At 38.9% G+C, this 13,485-nt stretch overlaps 1 protein-coding gene across 4 annotated transcripts; it reads right to left on the bottom strand.

Annotated features, from left to right (window-relative positions):
- Window positions 1-271: 271 nt before the first annotated feature.
- On the bottom strand, window positions 272-13,306 carry LOC149836894 (uncharacterized). 4 transcript variants are annotated; one of them, XM_090005648.1, is made up of 10 exons: window positions 13,076-13,306; window positions 11,367-11,447; window positions 10,271-10,335; window positions 9,933-10,040; window positions 9,766-9,842; window positions 6,669-6,838; window positions 6,367-6,590; window positions 5,770-6,287; window positions 1,141-1,299; window positions 272-957 (listed from the first exon to the last, which is right to left on the bottom strand). In XM_090005648.1, exons 4-7 carry the CDS (start codon window positions 9,973-9,975, stop codon window positions 6,392-6,394), a joined length of 489 nt encoding a protein of 162 aa, XP_089861774.1. In that variant the 5' UTR covers window positions 9,976-10,040; window positions 10,271-10,335; window positions 11,367-11,447; window positions 13,076-13,306; the 3' UTR covers window positions 272-957; window positions 1,141-1,299; window positions 5,770-6,287; window positions 6,367-6,391. The 4 variants fall into 4 exon arrangements, 3 of the variants coding, with proteins under 3 accessions (XP_089861774.1, XP_089861773.1, XP_089861775.1); XR_016431847.1 differs by lacking the exon at window positions 13,076-13,306 and having other exon boundaries at window positions 6,367-6,838; window positions 11,367-11,678; XM_090005649.1 differs by lacking the exons at window positions 272-957; window positions 1,141-1,299; window positions 5,770-6,287; window positions 6,367-6,590; window positions 6,669-6,838 and having other exon boundaries at window positions 9,194-9,842; window positions 9,933-10,127; window positions 13,089-13,306.
- Window positions 13,307-13,485: the final 179 nt, after the last annotated feature.

The following is a 13,485-nucleotide window of genomic DNA, read 5'->3' as shown; positions in this document are numbered from 1 at the left end:
AAAAACCCATCTGACACGTATCGCAGGCACCTAATGTTCAAGCACCGACACTCGTCTCTCTCTCTCTCTCTCTCTCTCTCTCTCTCTCTCTCTCTATATATATATATATATATATATATATATATATTGAAGACCTCTAACCCCACGACAAAAATACACGTAGATGCCAGAGCAGACGAGGTGATCTGCCAAATCACTTTACCGTCTACATTATGCTCTCTCACTCATCTCTCTGGTTCTCTTCTCGATGAACAAAGTCCTCAAAAAAATGTCTAATAATTGGGCAATTTTTATTTTATCATGAATATTGCATTCTCCTTTTCCACTTTTTTTAAGACACCCTCTTGCATCACTTTTGGTACAACACGCCTTTCACCATATCCAAAAGGCCGTGCTTCCCTCGAAAGCATCCCAACCAAAAACTACCCTTGTGCTCACACCTTACACAACACTCAGCCACGCAGACCCACACCCACGAAGCCGCTTAATTCCTACACCCAAAACACCAGAAAGGAAGAATTGCAAACAGATGGAACGCAAGAAAAAAAAAGGACCAGATTACTGGATACACCTGCACCTCTCCCCGAGAGGGACAAGACAACACAATCGGAGGCACTGAATCTTGATTTTTTATGATACAATCGAGCGTGAGCGTCTTCAGAGTCAAAGGGCCAGAGTGCACTCCCGGTCAGATTTGTTCTATAATCAATCTCCTTTACGGTAAGCAAAATACATTTTCCGGCAGCGCACATGACCGAAAACCACTCCAATCATTTTGAACGCTCGTACATCTGCTTTATATTAGAAGTCCCAGCATTGCCAGCTACGCTCATACTTTTGCATCAGCATCTGCTGGTTGTCCATCCTTGCTCCTCTTTGAGGCAGCTGAGCCCGTCCACTGACCATTGGCAACAACCCTGCCTTTGCTGTTACCGGTACAGCTTCATCAGTTTTTTGCTGAATCAGTCAAATATATACATAAATAACTGCCACAACTGTACATTAATATACCGACTAAATAAGGTAGTAAGGTTAACATTGACACAATTGAACAATTATGGTTTTGTCAATCATAGAATCACTATCTGCAAGTCAATTGTAGACAGAAGTCACCGGAAATAGAACAAGTTATTACTGTACCTGTGCTGCTGGCTCCAAATGAGGATTAGGCAGCCGAATCCTCTTGTCCTGCATTGCTTTCTGCTGACTTTCATAAAAATCTAAGTCATCTAATATGGACGTCTTGGATGAATAGTTCTTGAAAATTCTGAGCATTTCGATACCCTGAGGATATTTCACCTGAAACAAAGAACAAGAATGAAAATGGCCCCAATAAAAAGGATATTTCCTCATAGATTTTTTCCCCTAAAGGAACGGTAAGCAGAACAGTCAAAAGTTGAAAACGTGTTTGATTGGACAAGGTCAGGACTCAAGATGCAGGCTGGTCTCTTCACAAGGACTTTAGAAGGAGGATTCCCAGAAAATGGACCCTCAACTCATCCTAACAAATGGTGCCTGGAAAGGTTAACGAAAGATGAATCATGAGACTACGCTCAGATTATAGCTACTACATATTATATCACAACGGGGAAATCCTATAGGTGTTTGACCGGAAGGACTTCAAGCAAACATTAAGCCAACAATTCTTTTTCTTTATCAAATATCATAGGCAATGTTTCAGTACAATATAAAATCTTTTTATCAAGGGAAATATTGGAAAATTGATCCAAAAACTGTTAAAACATTAAAATATCTACAAGACTGGTTTTCTTTTGGAAACGTTGCAAGTTGCAATGAAAGCCATCTTGCTAATGCTATGAAGATAAACTGAAATAAACTAGTTAGTACTTAAAAAAGGCTTTTGTATTTTTTTTCAAAACATCTCGAGAAATTCAAAAATCAATAACAATCACTATGCCATGCACTCATCACCGGCTGGCTCTAATGTTACAAAGACTTACATGGCATGTCGTCTCTTCTGACGACTAATTGAAGAAAAAGAGCAGTGGAACAATCACTCAAAAAGGATGCACAAAGAGCCTAGCTTTTTGTGGAAAGCATGAGCGCCACTGGGGCTCGGTCATTTTACATAAATGAGCCAACCTCGAGCCTAAAATTAGGCTCATCAGCTAAACCAAATTAAGACTAAGTGACACAGTCAGGCTGATTAAAGATCATTTAAACTTGGTTATTGGTTTTTTTAAACATACGCTATATATTGTTCATATATATTAGTGTATGAAGATGACAAAGTTGTTCGCTGCACTAATTAGGGTGTTACTGTTACCCTCTCATGTAGAGTTGGGGCTCAAATCACATGCCGCTATTATATAACTTCTGAAATAATATAGACTTTGTTCAACCTGGCCCACGCGGAGTCTATCTCAAGCTTCATCCGAGCAAGGTTAAAGCTCAAGCAAGGCTCAAAGTCGGTTCATATGAACCAAGCGTTTCATCAACAGTCTGGGCTCAGGTTCAAACCTACTCGTGCAACCCTACTCGAAAGGATTCTTCTAAGAACATTAAACTCCAAAAAGTAAGGTTCCTTTTGGACATGACAGATGCATGCCAACAAAACCATGAATGTCTTTAGATAGCCATTAAAGAAGCATACCTCCCGAGTGTCCCTGCTGTTAGTTACAGGCTTGTTGTCAATATTCTCCAGTATAATATGCCGGCACCGTGGATTTGGGACATCTTTTATAATATGCCACTTGACAGGAAAAAAATCCATTCTGTAACGACCCCAACTCATACCCATTGAAAATGCGAAAAAAAAAATTTGAAACCAGTGCGGAAAACTTTCCAAAGACGGGGTCCTTACAGTTCCAATTCTAACTGGATAGTCAAACACCGCAAAGAGACTTACAATTATCATCTACAAGAACCAAAGCAAATCTCTTTATTTATGAATCAAGAATCAATTTCAGAGACAATGTTATACTCAACAGAAATTAAATTAGCAACTGAAACAAAAAAAATCTTAAAGGAAGAGTAGAACTAAAAAACAAAAAGAAAAGTCACTATGTCCACTAATGAAGCTGTCAAGAACCAAGTGTAGCCCTCATACCCTACCAGTAGCTGTTGATTTCACTGATCATCTGTTCCTTTGAAAAACCAAGAAAGTAGGATGTTAGAATCAAAATCTTGAGCAAAGTTACTTCTTAGTGAAATAGGTGAGACAAAGGGTTAAGATAAGATATCATGCAATATTCTGAAGGAAATGCAAAATAACATTTTATAGCATTTAAGAAATTTTTCATGCAACAGTTATAAGTGCTTAGCATACAGAAACATTAATGCAGTAGCAAATAACAAACTTTTAACATGCAATAGGAAGTAAACATTACACACTCACCATCATGTAACGATGGTAGGAACAATTAAAATATACATGATCTACTGCATAACAGGAAAATGCATGATTTTTGTACAATGCATGAATCTTTTTGTTATCTTTCATTTAAGTTTCTTTTTTTCCATATGCATGCCCTATTAAATACATACAACTTTAAGTTCTTCTTTTTAATTATCATTGTCTGTGGATACACAAAACGGGTACAATCTCTGAAGTCAAGTTAAGTTCACAGGATAACTTAACACACAATTTGTATTTTATTACTGGGTTCCAAAATTAGCCCTCGACCGAATCACCTTCGGAACATTAGACCTTCACATCAAATGTTGGGGACACGAGGCACAACCACGCCCACAAGTGTCACTTTCTTGGTACCACAAACAACAGTTGTATCAAAACGCGCCACCCTCAAGTAAAGAGACGGATTCTCCCTAAAACTGTGACAAAAAGAAGAAACCTCAATATTGGGTTCAGTGGATAAATAAAGCACACAGAGTTTTTGTATCCACACAGTCTTCCCAAAACCGGATCTCTAAGATCTCCATTCTCCAGGTAAGAGATCCCAGAACGTATATTACATTATTTTGTGTTAGTCTCAGTTGGGTGTTGTGTTAGGGTCGACTGGGCCCTGCCAAGACTAACACAGCACTCAGCCGACCTAGTCGAGGCTAACACAGAACAATGTAATATACGTTCTGAGATCTCCCATCTAGAGAATGAAGATCTTAGAGATCCGGTCTTGGGGAGACTGTGCGGATACACAAATTTTGTGTGCTTTATTTGTCCCCTGAACACGATATTGAGGCTCCTTCTCCTGACCACGATTTTAGGGAGAATGTCACTTTACCTCGAGGTGGTGTGTTTTGACACAACTATTGTTTTTGGTACCAAGAAAGTGGCACTTGTAGGCGTGGGGTGTCCTTTGTGTCCCCGACATTAGATGTATAGGTCTAATATTCCGAATGTGATTTAATCGAGGGCTAAGTTTAAAACTCAGTAATAAAATACAAATTGTATGTTAAGCTACCCTGTGAACCTAACTTGACCTTAGAGACTGTACCCATTTTGTGTATCCACAGACAATGATAATTAAAAAGAGGAACTTAAAGTTATATGCATTTAATAGGACATGCATATGGAAAAAAAGAAACTTAAATGAAATATAACAAAAGGATTCATGCATTGCACATAAATCATGCATTTTCCTGTTATGCAGTAGATCATGTATATTTTAATTGTTTTCACAATCATTACATGATGGTGAGTGTGTAATGTTTACTTCCTATTGTATGTTAAAGGTTTGTTACTTGCTACTGCTTTAATCTTTTTGCATACTTAGCACTTATAACTGTTGCATAGAAACTTTCTTAAATGCTATAAAATATCATCTTGCATTTTTCTCAGAATATTGCATGATATCTTATCTTAACCCTTTGTCTCACATGTTTCACTAAGAAATAGTTGTGCTCAGGATTTCGATTCTGACACCCTATTTTATTGGTTTTTCACAAGAGCAAATAATCAGTGAAGTCGGCAGCTACAGGGAGGGCACGAGAGCCACACTTGGTTCTTGACAGCTTCACTAGTTGACAGAGTGACTTTTTTTTTGTTCTTTAATTCTATTGTTCTATTTTTTTTGTTTCAGTCAGTTGCTACTTTAATTTTTGTTGAGTAAAACATTGTCTTTAGAATTGATTCTTGATTCATAAATAAAGTTTACTTTGATTTTTGTGGATGATGATTGTTAGTCTCTTTGTATTGTTTGGTTATCCAGTTTGAATTGGAACTGTAAAGACCCTAGGTTACTGGGAAGCTTTTCGCACTGGTTTAAAAAAAAATCGCATTTTCAAGGATTATGAGTTGGGGTCGTTACACATTTCACTTGTCTTGTTGCCAAAAATCCAAGTTCTTGTTAAAATCCACCTTCCCAATCATCTCAGCCACTCCACAAAATTGACCACTTGCATTCACCTGTGACCACAAACCTAACAGGATCAGTAACTAAGCTCACATTTGAACTACTAGCAAGTACATAAACAAAATTATACAACATGAGATCAATTTACAGTTGAAGACCATTCTAAACTCTTGAAGCAGAAAATGTTTGGTATGCCCAAGTGCACAGTTAGGATAGGCCCAAGTGCACCGTTTCCTTTGATTGACTTATCAGTTTATGGTGTTTGGCTCAAGGGTATATCTCCTTAAGCCACCACGAGGTAGCAAGCAACCTGAGCTAAAGCTGCTTTTGAAAGGAAGTCTTGCTTACCAACAATAATTACCACTAAAAAAAGAGAATTAACTACCAAGATGCACATACAAATGTCATATATTGTGAGTTATGTTTCGACTGAAACAATGTTGTTGTATAGCTTTAAAAGAAACAAAACAGATAAATGCATAAGTAACTATACCGAGAAAAAAGAGGAACACAGGACACTTCAAGTTTGCTTTCTCCTTGGTCCATTCCTGAGCATCTTGGTACACACTGTCAAGCCATATGAATGGCATCCTTGCTATAGGACTTGATCACAAAGAAGAGAGCTTGATCAAACTTAATGGGCAAATCTGGAAGATTGTACTGATCCTTCCTTATCACAACATTAAAATTGTTGCTTTCGCTGGTATCCCCAGAACCCAGACAACCAACCACATCCACATCCGATATCCAAGAGTCCTTGCTGTTATTTTTCCTTGGGCCTCTATTCTGTTCATTCAGGAGGTCAAAATCACCGAGTCCAATTGACTTGCTTATTGCTTTAAGTTTTTCACTCCCAGCCCATCCTTGCCCATTTGTTTTGAAACCCATAGGACAATTTGAATAGAGCATCCGTCCCATACTTGGGTTGGAATATGCTGGGAATTTGGTGATGGGAAAGTATCCGTTTGCAAGAACAGCCGTAGGCTGAAAACCAGCACCCTGCAGTGTGACCTGAAAAATTGAGGAGAATAAGAGAGAGAGAGAGAGAGGGGCGATGAGGAAATAACTCAACATTCAAATAAATAATTACCTTGTTCACAGCCTTTAGAGATTGATTATGAATGCTGGCAACAGGTAAACCGCATTGACTGTGTGCCGAATAGGATGATGGTGGTGAGGCTTTTGCTTCTATATGTTGACATTATTTTCTGTGTAGGTTTTACATAAGCTGAAACCGAAGTTGGGTTTGGGGCAGAAAGAGTAGACTTTGGACTGGGTGGCACTGGACCTCCACTGATGCCATTTATTTGTGACCTAACAACCAAAAGAGATGGATCCCAAGAATAAGCTGGCACTACTTCAGACCTGTAAGGTATTGGAGATGGAAGATACCCGGGTGCAGCAACTTGCGGGAACAAAGGGCTTGGGAAATACGGCTGTTGGCCCAAAAATTGACCATCAACACCAACGACGGGTGGAGAGAAATATGGATTTAATGGAAGTTGAACATATCCATAGCCTGGGATATAGTATACAACTGATTCATTTTCCACTTGAATGCCCTGGATGAGGAAATACATAGTTAGATAACCCAAAACCCAAACACTAGAAGACGACATTTAAATAAAAATCAACAGTTCACAGCTTTTGGCTTTTCACAAAACATAGTTCCAGGGAGTTCATAATAAACCATCTTAACCTTAGGGGTTGTTTGATGGCACGTTCGGAGCGTGATTAGGGATGCACGGCCACAAATCACGCCTTCGCAAACAAACAACAGTCATGGCGGATGAGCGGAACCCGTGTCCGCCGCATCCATGGAACGGTGATTCACCGTTCCACCACCACCCTGTTCCGGTGGAAACAGGACACGGGGATCGATGAATCACCAAAAAAATGAGTGGGCGAGGTTACCCCAGCACCCTCTCATTTCTCCCCCTCCCATCCCCGACAACCTCTCTTTGTCTCTCTCTTTTGTGCAGCGGCTGGACACCGAGGGTCCGGCAGCGAGTCCAATGATGGCGGTGAAAGGCTGCTCTCTTTCCTCCCCATCTTCGTTACTCTCTCTCACTCTCTCTTTGTCCCCCATCTTCTTTGTTCCTCTCTTCTTTTTCTTCTTCTTCTTCTCTAATTAGGGATTTGAGTAGGACTCTACAACAACTACGCCTTCATCCCAAAACAATTGGGGTCGGCGATATGAACCAAAAAAGAAAATCATTCTGGGTCTTCCACATGAATCTTTCTCCTCCAATCATTTCTATCCATTGCCATGTCCTCGGTGAGGTTCAAAGCATTCATATCCTTTCCTATCATCTCCATCCATGTCTTCCTAGGCCTACCCGGACCTCTTTTAACTAATATATTTTCCCATTTCTCCATCCTTCTAACAGGAGCATCATTAGGCCTTCGCTGAATATGTCCAAACCACCGTAAACGATTCTCTCCCATCTTATTTTCAATGGGTGCAACGCCTACCTTCTTTGATTAGGACTCTGATTCAAATATTTTCTTTGATTAGGGATTGAATCAAATTTATTAAATTAGGGATTCTAATAGTTAATTTGATTATAATTAGATCCAATATGACACCGATTAAAGCATTTATATATCAAAAAATATCAATTCTTATTTTTTTCTCAAATTACCCAAATTTTAAACATTTTTAAGTTTTTAAATTCAATTCAAGATCCATATCTGGGGCTAAAATCCATAATAAACATGTCAAAACATGGATAATGGTGGGGCATATCGGGTCGTACAATCCAAAATGACGTTATCCAACCCATTATCTATGTGTGTCCAAAGTTGTCCCCGCAAGCGTAAATCAAACAACTGAAGAACACAGCTTCCGTGTACGGTCGAAACAAACGTTGGACGGAGTACAATTGTTACAGAACAGACAGAACGTGTGTTCTGTCTGTTTTGTTCGTTTCTTCCGTCCAAACTGCCTGAAGCCATCAAACATGCTGTTATGGAACCAGTATCTACTGAATAACCAAGGAGCTAAAACACTTTAAACTAAATATCATGTCACACTGCTAAAATGGCCAGTTTAACAGAATTTAGATGCTTTGGCTTTCTTTTTAATCCAATTAGTTAGTAGTGATGCCACAGGCATGCACGCACACACACACACACACACACACAAACAAACCCAATGACTAACTCAAACCAAGTTACCAACTATACATCAAAATCAGAAATTTCGCAATGATCACATGTAAACTGGTGCGACATGCACACAACCACAAAAAAAAACACCAAGAAATATACGTCAAGCACTACTGTGCAGCAAAGTTGTGCCCCATGTCACACAAACACTGAAATGAAAAGAGGATAAGACATGAATGTGCATCATACAACAAGAGAGTTTTGTAAAACTATAAAATGTGTTTTTCATAGTTTACTCAATAGAAAACATGTAGTAGATTAGGTCCTTTTTGCGCTCAGATGTGTTTTGTAGTGAGAGAAAAAAATGAACATCCGTTTTGCACTAAAACTTGGTGAGAGTAGTAGATAGGCACAAACTGGACATTTTCAGCAGTTTTTTCATTTTATTCTAAATCCAACCGTACAGATGTGATTGACATGCTTCGTTTTGTTTTGATGCAAACATGCTAAATGGGTTTTCCAGGTTTTTTATTTTATTTTTAAGTACTGACCCTACAGATATGATCTATGCACTTGATTTTATAGGGATCAGCTCTCCGAGCATTCGATTCTGACACATGGGTGGGCTTTTATAAGGTTCTAAGAATCAATGGTGCAAAATCTTTGTAAATTTTTGGGACTTCAAATATCTTTTTAATCAAAAACACATGATCCGAGTGTTAATTCCTATTAAATCAACCATGCAGAACAGATCTATGGGGTCAGAATCGCAAAAAAAAAGCACCAGAACATTTGAAAACCCCATTTAAAATGTTTCATTAGAATATTTAATTTAGCTGATGTTTTAACAAGCTGAGTAAACGAGCTGGCAAATACCACTTTAAGCACCCAAAATAAAGCAAAAATCTGAAGATATCTACATAAATTGAGAAAGATATTGAAAGGAACAAATCAGGGGTAAAACCAACAAGCAATCTTCAATATACTGAACAGTCTTACTAAGATAAAAAAAAATTACATAAACCATCACCATAAAATAATATAAAGTTCCAATTTATATTCCAAACAAACAAAATCACATTCTGTCAGTTGAGAAGGGATTATCCAATCTACAACTGCTCTCTTGAACTTCATCAATGCCATGGGCAGCAGTAGACTGAACCGAAAATCACAGCCTTCACTGACTCTGCTTATATTTGCACTAAAAAGTAGGAAAAAATATCCACGGGAAAATAATATGCCAAAGAGCATAAATTACAAGCATTGAATGAAGCAATCCAAATAACACAAAAGGAGAACTGTATATGGCAGAAGAAGGAAGAAAAGATGTAGATCCGCATATACTCCAAAAGATGCAGAAGACATAGCATCAACTTACGGGATATTGTAGATCTAGCCTGTCAGCCCCAAGAATGTAGCCCTGATCAACCCATTCCCCAAAAGAAACATCATATCCTGAAGAATACATGAAAAGCATTTTAGGAATAGCTATTGCAAAAGCAGTCAACCATAAATTCCACTACTATTAATTTTCATGGCACTGACCCGGATAAAAATATCCATAGTAATTACTTGCTGGATAATACATGCCCTGCTCTGTACTTACGGATTCCTGATCCACATCACTTCCCTTGGTACTACTAGTAGCAGCTCCTGTTGCGAATACACAAGAGGTGGCATCACATTGACTCCCATCTTTTGCAGGAAGTTGAGAGGTTGCATAACGATAACTAACGCAAACTTTATCATAACAATTAAGAGAGAGTGAAGAGCAGAAAAGGGTGGGACAACAATCAAGAGCCCCAAAAGAAAACCAGAGAAGCAAAACAAAAGTCCAATTCTACAGATGCAGTGTGAACATGATAAAGGGTATAAATTCATACCATTTTGGAATCAGCAACTTTTGAGGATGGACCAACTTTCCGATTTTGGATCATTTCTCCAAAAGCTGGACAGGAATATGTCAAGGTTTCCACAATATAAAGGTCAACCATCAATACTATGGAACCAACTCCATCTCAAAAAAAAATAACACACTATAGAAGCAAACAAAATACAGTTCTTCCCGATTTGGATACCAGCTGAAACGGATATTCAATAGTTCATAATAGAAACCAAAAATACAAAAAAAATTGTAATATCTATAAATTGCCAACACCTAAATCCGTTCTTGCCATCGGAGTCACCTAACTAAATGCCACAAGAAATTCGGATCAGTCATCAAACAGACCAAAGAAATTGGAGAAAAGCAGACAACAAGCCAACCTGATCCTTTCGCAAGGAAATTCACGACACCATGATTCCAAACCTCTTCACATTTGACAATAAAACATCTCCAAATCTGAGGCAGCAGATACACAAACATGACGACTGAATCCCAAAATCAAGGTAACACCATGCTACTGAAACAATTAGTCAGACTAGCTGCTGACAAGTGCCAAGGTAAAAATAAAAACGACCTCCCAACTTGATACCTTGCCCAACCTAAGTTGTGGGAACTTCTAACGGATGCATGGAACATAACGGAATCCACAAATACCGATGCAATCATTGGTGGAAAAAGCTCATTAATACATCAGCCAATCGAAATTGCCGGATCTTTCAACAGATGTATGTAACAATACAATCCAAAGAAACTGATCCAATCAGTGGTAAAAAATGTGCATCAACATGGCAGAGGCCTCATCACGGATTAAAAAAGGACAGTGTTGAGTAACAGAAAAAGCCAAACCATAATAGTAGCACATTCAGCAAAACCTAAATGCACAATGCAAACCCCATTTCCTACAACAGGAAACAGAAGAAACCAAAATAGTTTAGAAGATAAAAATGAAATTCAGATACACACAGTAAGAAAAAAATCCATGAAACAAAGAACCAAAAGAAATCAAATTTTAAGTACAGCTAACTAAACCACAAGAATGTAGATCCTCGAAAAGAAATACACGGAAAAGAATATGCCACAAACAGAAAGGATACGCTTCTCATTTTGTATTTCCGTCACCATTAAGTCACACCAAAGATCACCACAGAAAAAGCCTTTGTTACCTCCCTCCAGCTCTACAACACCACCACAACCAACAAATGAAAAAGAAGGAACTTGCATCTGTCAAACAAATACACTAACAACCAAGCACCAAAAATAACCAAATTTAGATTCCAACAATCCCAACAATGAGAGCAGGAAAATACAAAACACGAAATAGAAAATTAACAAGAGATAGAATCTGAGAAGTCATCAAGCCTCCTTCCAGAAAATGCATTTGTGAGGTGTAGTCTGTCAGGGCATCTGTTTTAAGTACAGAGTGCCATGGGTTTGAGTCATTTCACCTTGATGCCTGTTTCTCAAGGAACAGAAAGGACTTTCTGGGCCAGAGTGAGTTGGGGTCTAGAAAAGCAAGTGGGGTTGACAGAGGACATGCACGCACGGTTTATAGAGGAAGGGTGGTGGTTATTATCTTCTTCTTGATTCTTGCGAGACTGAACAATGTGCCGCTCCAATGACTCCATAAGAAGTCTCTAATGGTGCTTTACCAAAGTCAACTAATGAATTTGTTAGATTTAGACTCCCTCTGTGTTCCTGAAAGGCTCATCACCATTCAACCGGAATCCGCACGGCCAACTGATATCTTATGATGAATTCCTATCATTTTCAGTCGGCAAGGGATTCTTCTATCCTGCTTGGCAACTACCACGAGCATCGGCCTTTTGACCATTAGGATCAACGCCAGAACCTTGACTATTAGCAAAGTTAGCATCATGACCGTTTCATGGGCACAGTTTGTACCAAAAAAATCATCATTACATTAGCTACGTTCTTCTTCTAAAAGCTGTATTAAACTTCCATGGTCAAAAATTTAAAAAACATTGAAATCATCCTCCATATACTTCTCTGCGATCACAGCTCAAAGGGGAAGGACCAGAAACCCGCCAAAACATATTGAAAAAACAAATAGCAATGACGATGTGAGAACCATAGACCCATCAACATAATTTTCTTTTCCAACGGAACAAAACGGTACCAAAAAATCGAAAATCCGTGGTTTGATTGGCCTTAAACCAGCAAAACTATTGCATTCAAGGCTCTTCAAATTTACAGGAAGGTGAAACTTTTGGATTATCAGTTTCAGCACAATAGTTAAATTTTTAATATATGAATAAAAGAAACAAAAAACTTTGAAAATTCAGCTTCCTGAAATAAAGAAGAAATCGGTAATCTGAACCGCCTATATCCAAATATACAAGATAATACCGAAAAAAGTATATTTTTCTCAGGAAATCTACCTTTGTGAGAATAGAAAACAAAAAGAGAACTTTTGGAATTCTATAAAGTTATCCGTCTTCGGAAAACCGATTTCCAGAAAAAAAAAACAGCAAACAAAAGGTCCTACTGAGCCAAAACTTCCGTCATCAAAAGCGGTCCAGATCTTCCTAAACTTCTCAACAATAACCGCTGAAACCGTCATCAAACGCCAGAAAAAACACCTCGAAAGCCACTCACCGATACCTAAAATCGATATCAAACGCCCCAAGACCTCGAAAACCACTAACAGATACATAAAACCGCCATGAAACATCGGAAAACCTTCACGAAACCCCCAACCAAGACCTAAAGACCCGGGTAAATCCGTAAAACCACTCCTTTTAGTAAAAAAATACCTTCAAACGAACAAAGAAACAACCATTACCGGTGAAAACTACCTTCCGAACCACGAAACCACCTTGGATCAGGCTTAAAACCGCCTGGGAAACCTCCTTCCTTGGAAGCACATGGCCAAAACATCTTCTCGGCTGGCCGAATCCGACCGAGCTCCCACGAAACCGCTTTTGTTAAGCGGAAAGCGGGACAGAAAAAAACCGAGAATTAGGGATCGGAGGAAAACCAGCCAAGGAAGAGAGAGAGAGAGAGAGGACAGAACGGCTCCGCCAGAGACTAGAAGGTCTAGGGGAGGACGGAACGGCGATCATGCGTCCACGTCACCGACATCTTCGGAGTCGGACGGCCCACATCTCTTCCTGTTGCCTGGACGCCGTTTTAAGCCGTTCGATGAATCGGAGAGAAAAGGAAACAACACGAACCGAACCGCACGGTTTGTAG

This window comes from Nuphar pumila, chromosome 5, assembly GCF_984573655.1.
Source record: "Nuphar pumila chromosome 5, dmNupPumi1.hap1.1, whole genome shotgun sequence".
NCBI lineage: Eukaryota > Viridiplantae > Streptophyta > Magnoliopsida > Nymphaeales > Nymphaeaceae > Nuphar > Nuphar pumila.
This window is presented reverse-complemented; position numbering and strand designations above follow the sequence as displayed.

Bases quoted from the DNA above. Each gene is read 5' to 3' on its own strand.
- LOC149836894 (XM_090005647.1), bottom strand. From the start codon at position 2,878: ATGATAATTGTAAGTCTCTTTGCGGTGTTTGACTATCCAGTTAGAATT. The intron at 1,300-2,614 runs GTATGCTTCTTT...TCTTTGTTTCAG, and splicing joins ACAGCAGGGACACTCGGGAG to GTGAAATATCCTCAGGGTAT. The intron at 958-1,140 runs GTACAGTAATAA...TGACTGATTCAG, and splicing joins ATTTGGAGCCAGCAGCACAG to CAAAAAACTGATGAAGCTGT.